The sequence below is a fragment of the Corticium candelabrum genome, chromosome 1 (genome assembly GCF_963422355.1).
Source record: "Corticium candelabrum chromosome 1, ooCorCand1.1, whole genome shotgun sequence".
Lineage (NCBI taxonomy): Eukaryota > Metazoa > Porifera > Homoscleromorpha > Homosclerophorida > Plakinidae > Corticium > Corticium candelabrum.
Genome location: NC_085085.1, coordinates 2401781 through 2416295, shown reverse-complemented (window position 1 = coordinate 2416295; position 14515 = coordinate 2401781). Strand labels below are relative to the sequence as shown.

The 14515-nt window shown below is 39.1% G+C and overlaps 2 protein-coding genes across 2 annotated transcripts in view; both read right to left on the bottom strand.

The window, feature by feature from the left end:
* The window catches only part of LOC134196041 (uncharacterized), a 1123-nt gene extending 337 nt beyond the window's left edge, over positions 1-786 (bottom strand). The window contains exon 1 of the mRNA XM_062665125.1: positions 1-786. This exon is cut by the window's left edge and continues 337 nt beyond it. Coding sequence (XP_062521109.1) covers positions 39-779 — 741 coding nt within the window. The 5' untranslated portion in view covers positions 780-786 and the 3' untranslated portion in view covers positions 1-38.
* A 7718-nt stretch (positions 787-8504) lies between these two features.
* On the bottom strand, positions 8505-14271 carry LOC134191749 (uncharacterized). The gene is made up of 3 exons (XM_062660369.1): positions 13330-14271; positions 12156-12527; positions 8505-12091 (listed from the first exon to the last, which is right to left on the bottom strand). Exons 1-3 carry the CDS (start codon positions 14156-14158, stop codon positions 8691-8693), a joined length of 4602 nt encoding a protein of 1533 aa, XP_062516353.1. The 5' UTR covers positions 14159-14271; the 3' UTR covers positions 8505-8690.
* Between the last annotated feature and the right edge of the window lie 244 nt (positions 14272-14515).

Below are 14515 nucleotides of genomic sequence, written 5' to 3'. Positions count from 1 at the left end.
GCAAGTCATACATTTCAAGACTTTCTATTTTATCGTTTCTAGCAAAGATGTGACGTGTTGCAGATTGAGTGGCAATGCTTGTCGTTGCGATTATTCTGTACGATCGAGCACCAGCCACCAGCCTGTAACCGCCTCAAGAAATAGGGAGGCAGTTTGTTCAATACGCTTGGAGTATTGTACGTTTTGAATGTCGAGTTGTAGGACGCACAGAAGTATAGTTTTGTTCTCGAAACGACGAGATTCTCATGCCGGCTGTTCGCCATCAACGAGAGATAAAATGCGTTGTCTCTCATACGACATCCAGAGCTCTTGTGGTTGTTCATCTGAATGGCGACACCGAGAGACCCCTCGATGATGACGTCAGACGAGTGTCCACGTGACCAGCGCACGTGATACAGTGTGGATTGAGAGATGAGGACATTTTTAGCCGCAACGTCTATAAATTCTGTATTGACGAACGTGCTCTTTATGAAAAGCGAGTGACTTAGAGTGAAAACATTGCGACAGTCTTTGCAAGGCGTCAAGCCTTGGTGTGCAAGAGATGTTGGCTGCATGCAATAGAGCCTCCACAGATGCTCCACCCACGAGGGTGGCCACCACCACCACGTGGTCATCCAATTGCTATGCATTCTGTTTACTAGTAGCTCCTTATGAGAGATTCTATTTGAAGCGTCTGCAACACCAGGTTTCGATCGGATCGACGAGCAGTGTCGACTGTAAGACACAGAACTCAATCCTCGTCCAAATGGCAATATTTCCAGGCTTCCGTCGCTGAACATGTGGTGATATGCACCATGGTTCGAACCCTGTAGAAATCCGTGCCATTGCTTCGTGTTGGTGTACGATACAGAAAGTTTCAACGCTCTAAATGTCCTCACGTTGACAGCAGTGTAATCAATCCAAGTACCATTAATGTCCACCACGTCTCTCTCACTCACATTAACGGCCGTGTGTCCAAGAAATGTTGTGTTAACGTACGTCAAGCTGATAAATCTGCAATTGAGATGAGTGCAGGCAATGAAAGTCGTGTTGAAAATTGTCACGTTTTTTCTCGTTGTATTGAAAAGAACAACTCCCAATGACACGTGACTTGTCATGTGGATGTTAATCATAGTCATATTTGAGATAAACAAAGCCGTCCAGTTTGTGTGCGACATCGTGCAGTTGAGAAAGGTCGTATTCAATAACGTTTCCTTGTGTATAGTGTCGTTAGTACTTGTGTGATTAATAAACTGCACATTTTTAATGACCGAGTAGGTTGTTGACGTCATGTTTGTCGTGCTGTTGATCCACGTGTTGTTGATCGACGTGGTATTGATCTGTGTGGTCATGAGCGACGACATGTTGGTATGGGTAGAGTTGATTGAAGACACGTTGAACAAAGTGACATTTACAAATGAGATGTTGATGTAGGATGAGTTGAGAAATGTAGAATTGATTAGTATACAGTCCTCAAATGATACATTTGTAAAGCTGACGTTGGTAAACGTGACATTAATGAGAGTGTAGTTGGTCAAGTTAGTCACAGAACTGAAAACAGCTGGCCATTTAGTGAAAGAATACGCTACCTGCGGTGATAGTCCGTCTTCCCATTGATACTGATTCACTATTGACACGTTTGATTTGTGAATATTGTAGCTGGTCACATTACTGAGTGTGTAGTTGTACCATGTTCCATTCACTTCTACAGTCAGGTTTTCATACACGTTAGTTGCAGTATACCCCTTTACAGTAAAGTTGATATACGAGACGTTATGCAATGAAGAAATTATGATTTTGTAAGTTCCAGCTGATGAATTCATGGCGCTAAACGTTGTATTGACAAGACTGCAGTTGGTAATAGTCAGATTTCTGATTAGAACTCCACCAAAGAGCTTGTTTTCATAGGACATATTCACTATTCTTGTGTTATAAATAGTCACATTTGTCAAATCAGTGCCATTAAACATCACATTGACAAAACTGCTGTTAATGATAGACCAATTGAGAAAACAGTTGTCGCAACTTCTAACTAAAGCGTTTGAATGCCATTCATCACAATAATTTTTCCACAGTTTTTGCAATCCATGAGTAGGTTTAAACCACCAATTGAACAATATCGTTCCTTTATTTACGTGCGTTTGCCGTTCGGACCACTCAGGTTCACTTTCGTATGGCTGCCAGGCGTTCTGGTTACGGTTGTCATATGAGTGCCACAAAGAAAAGTAATGTCATGAAAATAGATTTCTCTCTATCGGATTAACAACCATCATATTCTTCGTCGAGTAGGTAGCAAACCTTCTCAAATGGTTGAATAAATGCCCGTTATAGTAGTTGATCCATCTCAAGTTATTCAACAGTGGCTGGTGTCTTAAAAATTCATAAAATATGTTATACCAAAATGATGTGAAGTAGGAGTTGTAGTAGAATCTGTCCCTATTGTAGAAATAGCGTGATGTGGAAGCTGGTTTTAAAATGAGTGTATCATGATATGCGGGCAAGGAGGGTACTAAAATGTACGACACGTTGTATCTGTTAGCTGCTATTGTGGTCACATTGATAATGAAATGATCAATATATGTGCTGTTGACAATTGTTCCATTTCTGTCAGTTATGTTGACAGCTCGGCATCCAATAGATGTAACATTGTAGTAGGAAGTGTTGAACAGTGTGGCATTCCATTCTGCGCAATTAAAGAACGTTGAGTTGATATACGAAACGTTTTGTCTTGTAATGTTACACATAGTCGTGTTAGCAGCAGCAAAGTCGTAGAAAGTTACGTTTGTTTTCAAAATTTTTGAAACAAATAAATTTATCCATGTAGTGTTTCTAGATGTGACGTTAACATATCTTATGTCTAGAACGGTTCCATTCAGCATTGTAGAATTGTGAAACGTGAAGTTAACGTAGCTGAGGTTTTTGAATGCAAAATATGACTGAGTTGTGTTAATGTCAGTTGTGTTGATCCACGTGGTATTGATTTGAGTCATGATGAAAGATGAAATGTTGATATGCATACAATTGCTTGAAGACACGTTCACTAAAGTGACGTTAGCAAATGAGACAATAATGTAGATACAGTTGGCGAATGTAGAGTTGATTGCTGTGTAGGCTTCAAATGATACATTTGTAAAGCTGACGTTTGTAAAGGTGGCGTTAATGAGAGTGTAGTTGGATAAGCTAGCCAAATAAGTGAAGAAGATAGGCCACACTTCCAAAGAATGGTACAAATGGTCATTTCTCGGATTGAAAAGAATTCCTTCTTTCCATCGATGTTGACTTGCAATTGACACGTTTATTTTGCGAGCATTGTAACTGGTCACATTAACAAGTGTGTAGTTATACCATCTTCCATTCACTTCTGTGGTCATGTTCTCAGACACGTTAATGGCAGAGTATGCGTTGATGGTAAAGTTGATATAAGAAACGTTGTACAATGACGAAGTAATAATTTTGAAAGTTCCATTCAATGAAGTCATGTTGATGAACGTGGTGTTAACAAGACTGGAGTTGGTTATTGTCAGATTGCTAATTAGAACGTCACTAAAAGAGCTGTTTCTATATGTCGTGTTAACTATACTTGTATTGATGATGTTAGAATTTGTGAAATTGGTGCTGTTGAACATCACATTGCCCAAACTGCTGTTAATGATCGACCAGTTAATGAAGCAGTTGTCACAACTATAACGCAAAGAATTTGATTGCCAATTGTTGCAGTAACTTCTCCACAGATTCCACAATCCTTCCGTCGGTCTAAACCACCACGTTGAATAGCGTCCTTTTTGGTACCAGTCATCTTGCTGCTGCCGCCATCTAGATTCACCTCCATACCACCAGTTCTGCCATTTCCAGTAATCAGAATAGGAAGGCCATCGCCAATATCTGTAACGGCACCTACTTTCATCGGCTGGAAACGGATCAAAACCTGTACTAACTGGACCGTAAACATCCAGTCTGGCCAAATGGCTGAACAAACGTTCACCTCGGCTATAGATCCAAATAAAATATCTCCGTCGACGCCAGAACCTTGTGAAGTCATAGTAGTTATAGTAGTAATAACGTCTGTAGTTGAAATAGTAACTGTATTTTCCATAGCGATATACATAGGCCCTTGTGTATGTATAGGTGTAGGTTTGTTCAACAGATAAGCCGAGAAAATAAGACACATTGTGTGTGTAAGCTGCTATTGTAGTCGCATTGATAACAGAATGATCAATATATGTGCTGTTTACAATTGTTCCATTTCTGTCCGTTACGTTGACGGCTCGGCATCTCACAAATGTAACATTGTAGTAAGAAGTGTTAAACAGTGTAGCATTCAATTCCGTGCAAACGAAGAAGGTCGAGTTGATGAACGTCACATTTTGTCTCGTGATATTACACGTTGTTAAGTTGGCAGCAGCAAATTCGTTTGCAGTCATGTTTATCGTCAACAAGTCAGAGACAAATATACTTGCCCACGTGTCGTTCTTAATGAACTTTACGTTGATATATTTTGTATCTATCATGGTTCCATTTACCATTGTAGAATTTTCTGAAGTTAAGTCAACGTAAGTGACATTTTTCCATACAAAATATATTAAACTTGTGTTGGTAACTGTCGTGTTGATCCACGTAGTGTTGACTTGTGCCATCGTTATAGATGAAATATTGGTATGTGTTGAGTTGATTGACGACACGTTTAATAGAGTGACGTTTACGAATGATACGTTGCTGTATGAACAGTCGACAAATGTAGAGTTAATTGTTGTGTAGTCTTTGAATGATACGTTGGTGTAGCTAACGTTAGTAAGTGTAGCATTAATGAGAAGGTAGTTCCACACATTAAATATCTCATAATAATGACGAAAAATATTGAGCCACGAACTCAAAAAACTGTAGTCTCTACTCCATTTAAGTCCCTCGTACCTTTGATTTAACATTGTTATTGCAACGTTTGTTTTATAAGCGTTGTAACTGGTCACTTTATCGATTTTGTAATCGTACCACGTTCCATTCACTTCTCTGGTGACGTTCTTGCTGACATCGGCAACAAAATATCGTGTCATCATGAAATTGATGTAAGACACGTTATGAAAAGTCGAGCTCGTCACAATATTATTAATACCCGTTATTTCTTTAAACGTTGTATTTGTCAAACTAGACTTGGAGATGATAAAATTAGAAAGAGAAGCATTGATATAGAAGACCTCCACGTGGACGCTACCGATGAAAGTGACGTTCGACAGAACAACATCTGTCATTGTCACGTTGTGAAGATGAGTGTTGGTTACCTCAAAGTTATTAAACAAGACGCTATTGATAGTAGAATTCGCGAAGTTACCTGTTAGTACTCGAACTTTGGAAAAGTGTCCTGAAAATGTAGATGAGCCAAAGATGAGCATGTTGTGTATGGTGACATTCTCAATTTTTATCTTTTCAACGGTTGAGTTAATGATCGACAAGTTCTTGATGTCACCAATGGTGGTGATGACTAGAGTACCGAGATGAGAGTTGACGAGAGAGGCATTGTTGAAATTGACGCGAGGCAGTTGCAGCACATCGATATCACCATCTTTTACTACAAAGTCATCTATTACGTTTGTCACATCTGTAGCGTCATCACCAACGGTAATAAACCGATGCCGTCCAGTTACACTACAACGTTTCTTTGTGATACCACATACGTTAGGATAATGCTCAGTTTTCCCGTAACCTAAAAGTTGAATATATAACACATATTGGACGTTGCTTTCTGCACATTTTTAAAATATATTGGAAAGAACAAGCAAACTAAAGTTAAGATTCTCAATCGTGAACTTGATCAGTTTGAAGTTTGCTACCGTGCAGTAAATAGAGCGGTTCTGTACAAAGCAGTAGATAAGTAACCCACCAAAGTTACAAATTGGAAGAATTGAAACCAAAGATTTACATTTTAAGAATTTTTTTAGCAGTTAGAAATAGAATCTCTAAATTTTTTTCAAAATTAAAACTTTAAAATTTCTAATGAGGCCTTACTAAAATTGATGCTATAAATTTAGGAGGGTCCATACTAGTGATAAATTCAAAACAATTTAAATCTAATGCATGAAAGAAGTGTCTGAACAGTATCATCACTAAAAGTTAAAAGTTTGGTAATTTTTTATTTTATTTGATCTATCAATAATGCTTACCTTGTTAATTAAAACGGGACTAGGTAAAAAAACAAATTAATTTGCAGACTAAGTATAAGTCATATACATTGCAGCAAAAAAGTTTCATGAAAGTAGCGGGGACGTTTGACAAGAATCCTTTGCTGTCTCAACATGTCGTGGAGTTCAATTCAAGTGTTCACCTCACTCTTTATTTTTATATCATAATTAAAGTTAGCCATCATTATTAGTTATCCAACTCTACGTACAAATAAGTTTCTACTTCAGATATTTAGACAATTTAGCAAACGTTCATCATAAATTAACTCAATCAATACAATCCCATGCGTATCTAGTAGATACGCATATTATAGCTGGAAGGACACGATTACCTTCTATTGTCATTCTGACCAATGAATTTGCTGACTGAGTAGAGCTGCAGCCATGTATAGCTTTGCAACTGTACCAACCAGCATCGAGAATGCGCAGATCAACAATATTGAGATACGACGTCGTCGAGTGGCGGACAGAGCTCGGAAAGACACGATACGAAGGACTCAATGGATTTGAGTTCTTGTACCACTTTGTGCTAAAGCTCACATCTGCACTGCAACGCAAGCGAATAAATCTATTATTTATCCACATCTTGTGCAGATGCGGACACGTCAAGTCAAGTGATCGGAAAACTCCTTGAGAGTTGCTCCTGTGCAAAATTCTGAGCATATCGACGACGGCTTCATAATGACGACCTTCCGTATCCTTTTTCAACTGCTCTATGTCGTATAGTTCACTCAAGCCGATCGACCAATGTTGTGTCGATCGACCAGACCTTGACAGATCGAGCGCTTTGTTCAAGGCGTTCGTGGCTTTTCTCACGCGACTCTTGGAAAATATGGACGATAAATCTAGGAACCGAAGACGATCGAGAACGTAAACGGCATTCAGTAGCGCAGCGTGGTCTTGTCGACGAGTAAAGGAAGAAAGAGCAATGTTGACCGAGTGTGACAGTCGTGACATGCCAAGGGACAACAGCTTGTTGAGAGATTGACAGGTGGCTGCCTTCTTTAGCTCTTCAAGTGAAATACGGATTGTGACGGATGTTGGCTGCTCTGTTATGTGTGGTGGAGAGAGCTCACAAGGCAAGACGACGTCATTGTATCTGAAAGCTGCGAAGAGAAGCAGAGCAAAAACGTGATACGACCTCAAATTGCATGTTGCCATTCTTTCCGTATGATTGTCGTTTTCTAGAATGCTTTACTACTGTAAGACAAGCTAAAGAGTTTGATTAGAAAAGCTGTTGCTCTCATAAGAGGGCAGTTGCTACTGTTGATTATCACACTAAACTGACAAGTGCAGAAGACGTGATCCAGTTGTTAATCACGTGACCTACTTGCTGCGTTTGTCAATAGACTGAACAAAATTTACGTTCTTTATATTTGTATTAAGCATATACCTACGAGACACATTTATACGAATACGTGTGACGCCTTCTCAGCTGTCCACATGTTTGAACTGCATGATTACTCTAATAGCATGAGTCTTCGCGCATGCATGCAGGCGTCAATCAGAGTGAGACGGGAGCTAGCCTATTGCGATCACATCTCCAGTAAAAAGCAAAGAATGTATATTTGTCTGAAGTTTAGCGTAAGTCCACTTTACACAACTGGAAACAATAGCAATCCGAATTTGAATGGGCAGGTAAACCCAAACATTATAGTCTCGCGTGGTCAGACGTTGCATGGGAGTGCAAATGGGGAGTTGTATCTACTTCCCATTTCGCTCCTTGTCAGTGTAAACGTCTGGCCACGTGAGAATACCAAAAAATTTTGTCTAGTGCACAAGATCTCACCTATAAAGTGAAATTGTGTTCGTCTACTACTCTAGCATACGACAGCTCCGAGACCATTTTCCATTTACCATATGTATGTGTGTACGTATGTATTTATGTATGTATGTCCCAGGGCAGAACTGTCTGTTATTGTGTGCGTCTACTCTCACGGTGACAAGGAGGCAGATAGTGGAAAGACTTCCAGAATGGAGGTTAGCTGTGATCGAAGCAGGCTTACCTGTCGAAGCAGTCGCAGACCAACATGGTGTTATCAAAAATGGGTGAAGCAGCGGTGGTCAGCGTCGTTGTAGAAATATCAGATTGGCTGTTTAAAAATTAAATTTGGTGGTATTTCAATCACAGTTTTTAATTAAGTTAGTTTTATTACAGAAAAGACTTTTCCCAACTCAAATTTTGGTATTAATATAAAATCTTGTACAAAAAGCAAGGATGCCCAGAATTGACGCATGCAGATTTGATGTGCGCAAATAGAAAAAAATTCCGAAATAACTTCTCCATCTTAGGTTACGGTTATGTCTACATGCCTCCGCGGCAACGCTAGCCTAAAAAGGGAAGACATCGTGCAACGTACAATTCTCGATCGTCCTTGACAGTTTTAGCTATTTGAAGACGCTATGATCAGTCTAACAAAACCAATAGTGGTTATTGTACGATTGCTGAAATATTTGTATTGATTTTAATCGTCATTTTTGGACGACAGTCTCATTTGTAAAATTATCGTTGATGTAGTCAGTTACATCAATCGTCTAGACCTAGTCTTTAAGCACCGTACATGTGTCGTTCATCCATTCCCAATCAGACAAGTGGTTCAAATTCAACACTAACTGCTGTTGCGTTTGACTTGAGCTTGCTATTGAAACGTTCATCTTGCGAGCTGTATAACTTTCTCCATTATTGAGATCGTAGCTGTGCCACATTCCCTTCCCATCTACTGTCACAATCCTAAACACATCGCTTGGTACCTCCACGTCAAAGTTGACAAAAGAGACATCGCACAACACGAAATTTGCAACGTTGATTTTTCCATCTAGAACCGTCGTGTTGAAAAATGTGACATTTAAAAGTCTAGAGTTATTAATAGTTAGTTTTTTAATGTAAACGTCAGTGAAGTTACTGTTTGTGTATGCTGTGTTGTTAATAGTCGCATTGAGGAAATCGGAACTGTTGAAGATCGCGTTAACCAAACTGCTATTACTGATCGACCAGTGGAAGAAACAATTGTCACAGTTTCTTCGGAACGAGTTCGATGACCAGTTAATACAATAATCTCTCCACAGTTTCCACAACTCTTCGGTCGGTCTAAACCACCACATAGAATAGCTTTGCAGTCGCTTCCATTGATCTTGCTGTTGGCGCCACGAAGATTCATCTCCATGCCACCAATCCTCCCATTGCCACTGATTGAAATAATAGAAGCTGCGCCATTGCCAAGATGCGTAGGTACATGTATGTACGTCTCTTTCGATCGGAGCAAAGTTCATACTATATTGACTGTAACCATCAAGTCTCTGCAAGTAACTGAACAAATGTCTAACTCGACTGTAGATCAATGAGAAATATTTCCATTCCCACCAGTATCTTGGAAAGTCGTAGTACGTATAGTAGTAACGTCGGTAGTAATAGTAATAATAACTCCTATAACGATATCTGTAGTCACGAAACAAGAAGTATGACACGTTGTTTGTGTATGCTGCCATTGTCGTTACAGTGAGCATAGAATGACTAACGTACGTGCTGTTTACTATTACTCCATTTCTATCCGTTACGTTGACGGCTTTGCATCCAATAAATGCAACATTGTCGTAAAAAGTCTTGTACATTTTAGCATTCCATTCTGTGCACTTATAGATAATCGAGTTGATGAACGTCACGTTTTGTCTTGTGATGTTTCCTGTTGCCACTTTGAAGGCAGCAAATTCTAATAGAGTCGCATTCCTTTCCACAACGTCAGAAACAAATAAATTTGCTCGTGTTTCATTCTTAGACTTGACGTTAATATATTTTATGTTTAGCATAGTGCCGTTTGCCATTTTTCGGTTGTATGATACAAAATTGAGATAAGTGACATTATACCATATGAAATTATGTAGAGTCACATTCTTTTCAGTTGTGTTGATCCACGTGGTATTGACTTGTGTCATCATGACTGATGATACGTTGGTATGCGATGAGTTGATTGCAGACACGTTTAACAAAGTGGCGTTCACAAATGAGATATTGATGTAAGAACAATAGAAAAATCGGGAGTTGATTGTAGTGTATGCTTCAAATGATACATTTGTCAAACTGACGTTGGTAAACGTGGCATTAATAAGAGTGTAGTTGGTTAAGTTAGCCACAGAATTAAAAACCGCTGGCCAGTTATTGAAGGGATACGCTACTGGCGGTAATAGTCCGTCTTTCCATTGACGCTGATTCACTATTGACACGTTTGTTTTGTGACTATTGTAGCTGGTAACATTATTGAGTGTGTAGTTGTACCATGTTCCATTCACTTCTACAGTCAGGTTCTCATAAACGTTAATTGCAGTATACCCCTTTACAGTAAAGTTGATATACGAGACGTTATGCAATGAAGAATTTACGATTTGATAAGTTCCATTCCATGAAGTCATGTTGATGAAGGTGGTATTGACAAGACTGGAGTTGGTGATAGTCAGATTAGTGATAGTTAGATTGGTGAAAGTCTGATTGGTGAAAGTCACGTTGCTAATTAGAACGTCACCAAAAGAGCTGTTTCTATATGTCGTGTTGACTATACTTGTATTGATCATGTTTGATTTTGTGAAAGCGGTGCTGTTGAGCATCACATTGTTCAAACTGCTGTTAACAATTGACCAGTTCATGAAGCAGTTGTCACAACCATTACGTAAAGAATTTGATTGCCAATCTTTGCAATAATCTCTCCACACATTCCACAATCCTTCTGTCGGTCTAAACCACCACATTGAATAGCTTCCTCTATGGTTCCACTCATTTTGCTGCTGCCGCCATCTAGATTCACCTCCATACCACCAGTTTCGCCATTTCCAGTAGTCAGAATAGGAAGGCCATAGCCAAGATCTGTAATTACACATTGTTAAGCTTGCACTTTTTTGAAACGGAGAAAAAACTGTACTAGTACTAATTATGGTTGAACCGTAAACAGCAAGTCTTTGCAAATGGTTGAGCAAGTGTCCACTTAACTTGTAGATCCACATGAAATCATGCCATCGATACCAGAAACTTGTGAAGTCATAAAACGTATAGTAGTCATAACGACCATAGTAGTAATAGTAACGATATTCATAATAACTTTGTCTAACAAGTAGGCCCAGAAGATAAGACACGTTGCGTGTGTATGCTGCTATTGTAGTCCCATTGACAACAGAATGATCAATATATATGCTGTTTACAGTTGTTCCATTTCTTTCCGTTACGTTAACGGCTCGGCATCCAACAAATGTAACATTGTAGTACGAAGTCTTAAACAGTGTAGCATTCCATTCCGTCCACATGTAGAACGTCGAGTTGATGAACGTCACATTTTGTTTCGTAACGTTGCATGCTGTTGTATTGGCAGCTGCGAATGCCATTAATGTCGCGTTGATTGTCAAAAAGTCAGAGACAAATATACTTGCCCACGTATCGTTCTTAAACTTTGCGTTGATATATTTTATATCAATCATGGTTCCATTTACCATTGTAGAATTTTGTGAAGTTAAGTTAACGTAAGTGACATTTTTCCATACAAAATATACTAAACTTGTGTTGGTGACAGTCGTGTTGATCCACGTGGTGTTTACTTGTGCCATCATTATAGATGAAATATTGGTATGTGTTGAGTTGATGGACGACACGTTTAGCAGAGTGACGTTTACAAATGATACGTTGCTGTAAGAACAGTCAAAAAATGTAGAGTTGATTGTTGTGTAGTCTTCGAAAGTCGTGTTGATCCACGTGGTGTTTACTTGTGCCATCATTATAGATGAAATATTGGTATGTGTTGAGTTGATGGACGACAAGTTTAGCAGAGTGACGTTTACAAATGATACGTTGCTGTAAGAACAGTCGAAAAATGTAGAGTTGATTGTTGTGTAGTCTTCGAATGATAAGTTGGTGTAGCTGACGTTAGTAAGTGTAGAATTAATAAGAGTGTATCTCCACACATTACCTATCTCATAATAAGACGAAAAATTTGTAGATTATGATTGGATTTTAAGTAAGTTATATTTTACCTGTTAGTATTCGAACTTTGGAAAAGTGTCCTGAGAATGTAGATGAGTCTAAGATCAGCATGTTGCGTATGGTGACGTTCTCAATTTCTATCTTTTCTACGGTGGAATTGATGATCGACAAGTTCATGATGTCACCAATGCTTGTGATGACTAGACTACCAAAATGGGAGTTGATGAGAGATGCATTGTTAAAATTGACGCGAGACAGTTGCAGCACATCGACATTACCATCTCTCACTACAAAGTCATCTATTACGTTTCTCACATATGTAGCGTCATCACCAATGGCTAGAAACCGATGCCGTCCAGTTACACTACAACGATTCTTTGTAGTAGCATATACGTTAGGGTAATGCTCAGTTTTTCCATAACCTAAAAGTTAGATAAGCAATATATGTACTAGATGTTGCTTTCTCCACTACTATTATAGTTCATTAGAAAGACTAAGCAACCTGAAGTTATTAATCAAGATTCCAAACAAAACTGCTATTGATCATCAATTTGATCAGTACAAAGATTTACATCGTACAGTATAGAGAACGGTTAGTGCAAAGCACTAGTAATGATAATTTGACACAACAACAATTATTCTATGAAAATATCAACATAGCATGTTAACATTTTATACAAAGAAGCAGGTAAAAGTTGCATGTACATACTTACGCGGTTTACATATATCGGGTCATAATGGCGCGGTAAAGAATACCATTTCAAAGTGCCACTTCAGTTTTCAGACCTACAATGATTGATGCAAAGATGTCTTCATGTACATGCAGAAGCGCAAGTCAAAGCTACAAAATTGCAACAAATGAAAATGAAAAATTTTAGTCGAAAAGTTGCATTGTGCAGTTAAAAAATTGAAAGATTTCGAAGACTTTAGAAAATATAAAAAATTGTCAGTTAAAATTTCCTTTATTATGCATTATAAAGGGTTGTTATTATAAATTTTAAAAAATCAATATTAGTAAAAAAATTGAAAAATTAAATGTAGGGTTTTGTTGGTATATTTTATTCCATTCAATCCAATTAAATGCTTACCTTTTTAAGACTGGTCTCAGTGACAAATCAAAATTTGTGTGTACATTACTTAGATGCCAACAAAACCTTTACATTTCCATATAGTAGCAAAACTGTGTTACAATCTTACGCATAATCGCTGAAAGGACACGATTACCTTGTATTATCATTTTGACCAATGCATTTTCTGACTGAGTAGAACTGCAGCCACGTATAGCTTTACAGCTGTACCAACCAGCATCGAGAATGCGCAGATCAAAAATATTGAGATACGACGTCGTCGAGTGGCGAGCAGAGCTCGGAAAGACACGATACGAAGGACTCAATGGATTTGAGTTCTTGTACCACTCTGTGCTAATGCTCTCATCTGCACTGCAACGCAAGCGAATAAATCTATTATATACCCACATCTTGTGCAGATGCGGACACGCCAAGTCAAGTGATCGGAAAACTCCTTGTGCGTTGCTCCTGTGCAAAATTCTGAGCATATCGACGACGGCTTCATAACGACGACCCTCCGCATCCTTTTTCAACTGCTCTATGTCGTATAGTTTACTCAGGGTAATCGACCAATGTTGTGTGGGTCGACCACACCTTGACAGATCGAGCTCTTTGTTCAAGGTGTCAGTGGCTTTTCTCACGCGACTCTTGGAAAATATGGACGATAAATCTAGGAACCGAAGACGATCGAGAACGTAAACGGCATTCAGTAGCGCAGCGTGGTCTTGTCGACGAGTAAAGGAAGAAAGAGCAATGTTGACCGAGTGTGACAGTCGTGACATGCCAAGGGACAACAGCTTGTTGAGAGATCGACAGGTGGCTGCCTTCCTTAGCTCTTCAAGTGAAATACGGATTGTGACGGACGTTGGTTGCTCTGTTATGTGTGGTGGAGAGAGATTACAAGGCAAGACGACGTCATTGTATCTGAAAGCAGCGAAGAGAAGCAGAGCAAACGCGTGATACGACCTCATAATACCTGTTGCCATTCTTTCTGCGTGACTGTCTTCAATGTATAGAATGCTTTACTACCGCAAGACAAACTAAAGAAGCTAGAAAGACGAGTTAGCTGCTGTTGCTCTCATAAGAGGGCAGTTGCTACTGTTGTTTATCACAACACTCGCAAGTGCGGAAGACGTCTTAGGCAGTTGTTAATCACGTGACCTCCTTTGCTGAGTCTGTCATAGTCTAAACAAAATTTGAGTTCTTTATATTTTCTTAAAGAAGAACTCCCACGATTTTCAAGTTGGGGTCAGATACAAGTCCCTTCCATAAACCGAATTCGAAGGGACATAGGTTTTGTGCGCGACATCTTCACGGCAGGAGAAACGTGGAAAGAAAGGGGC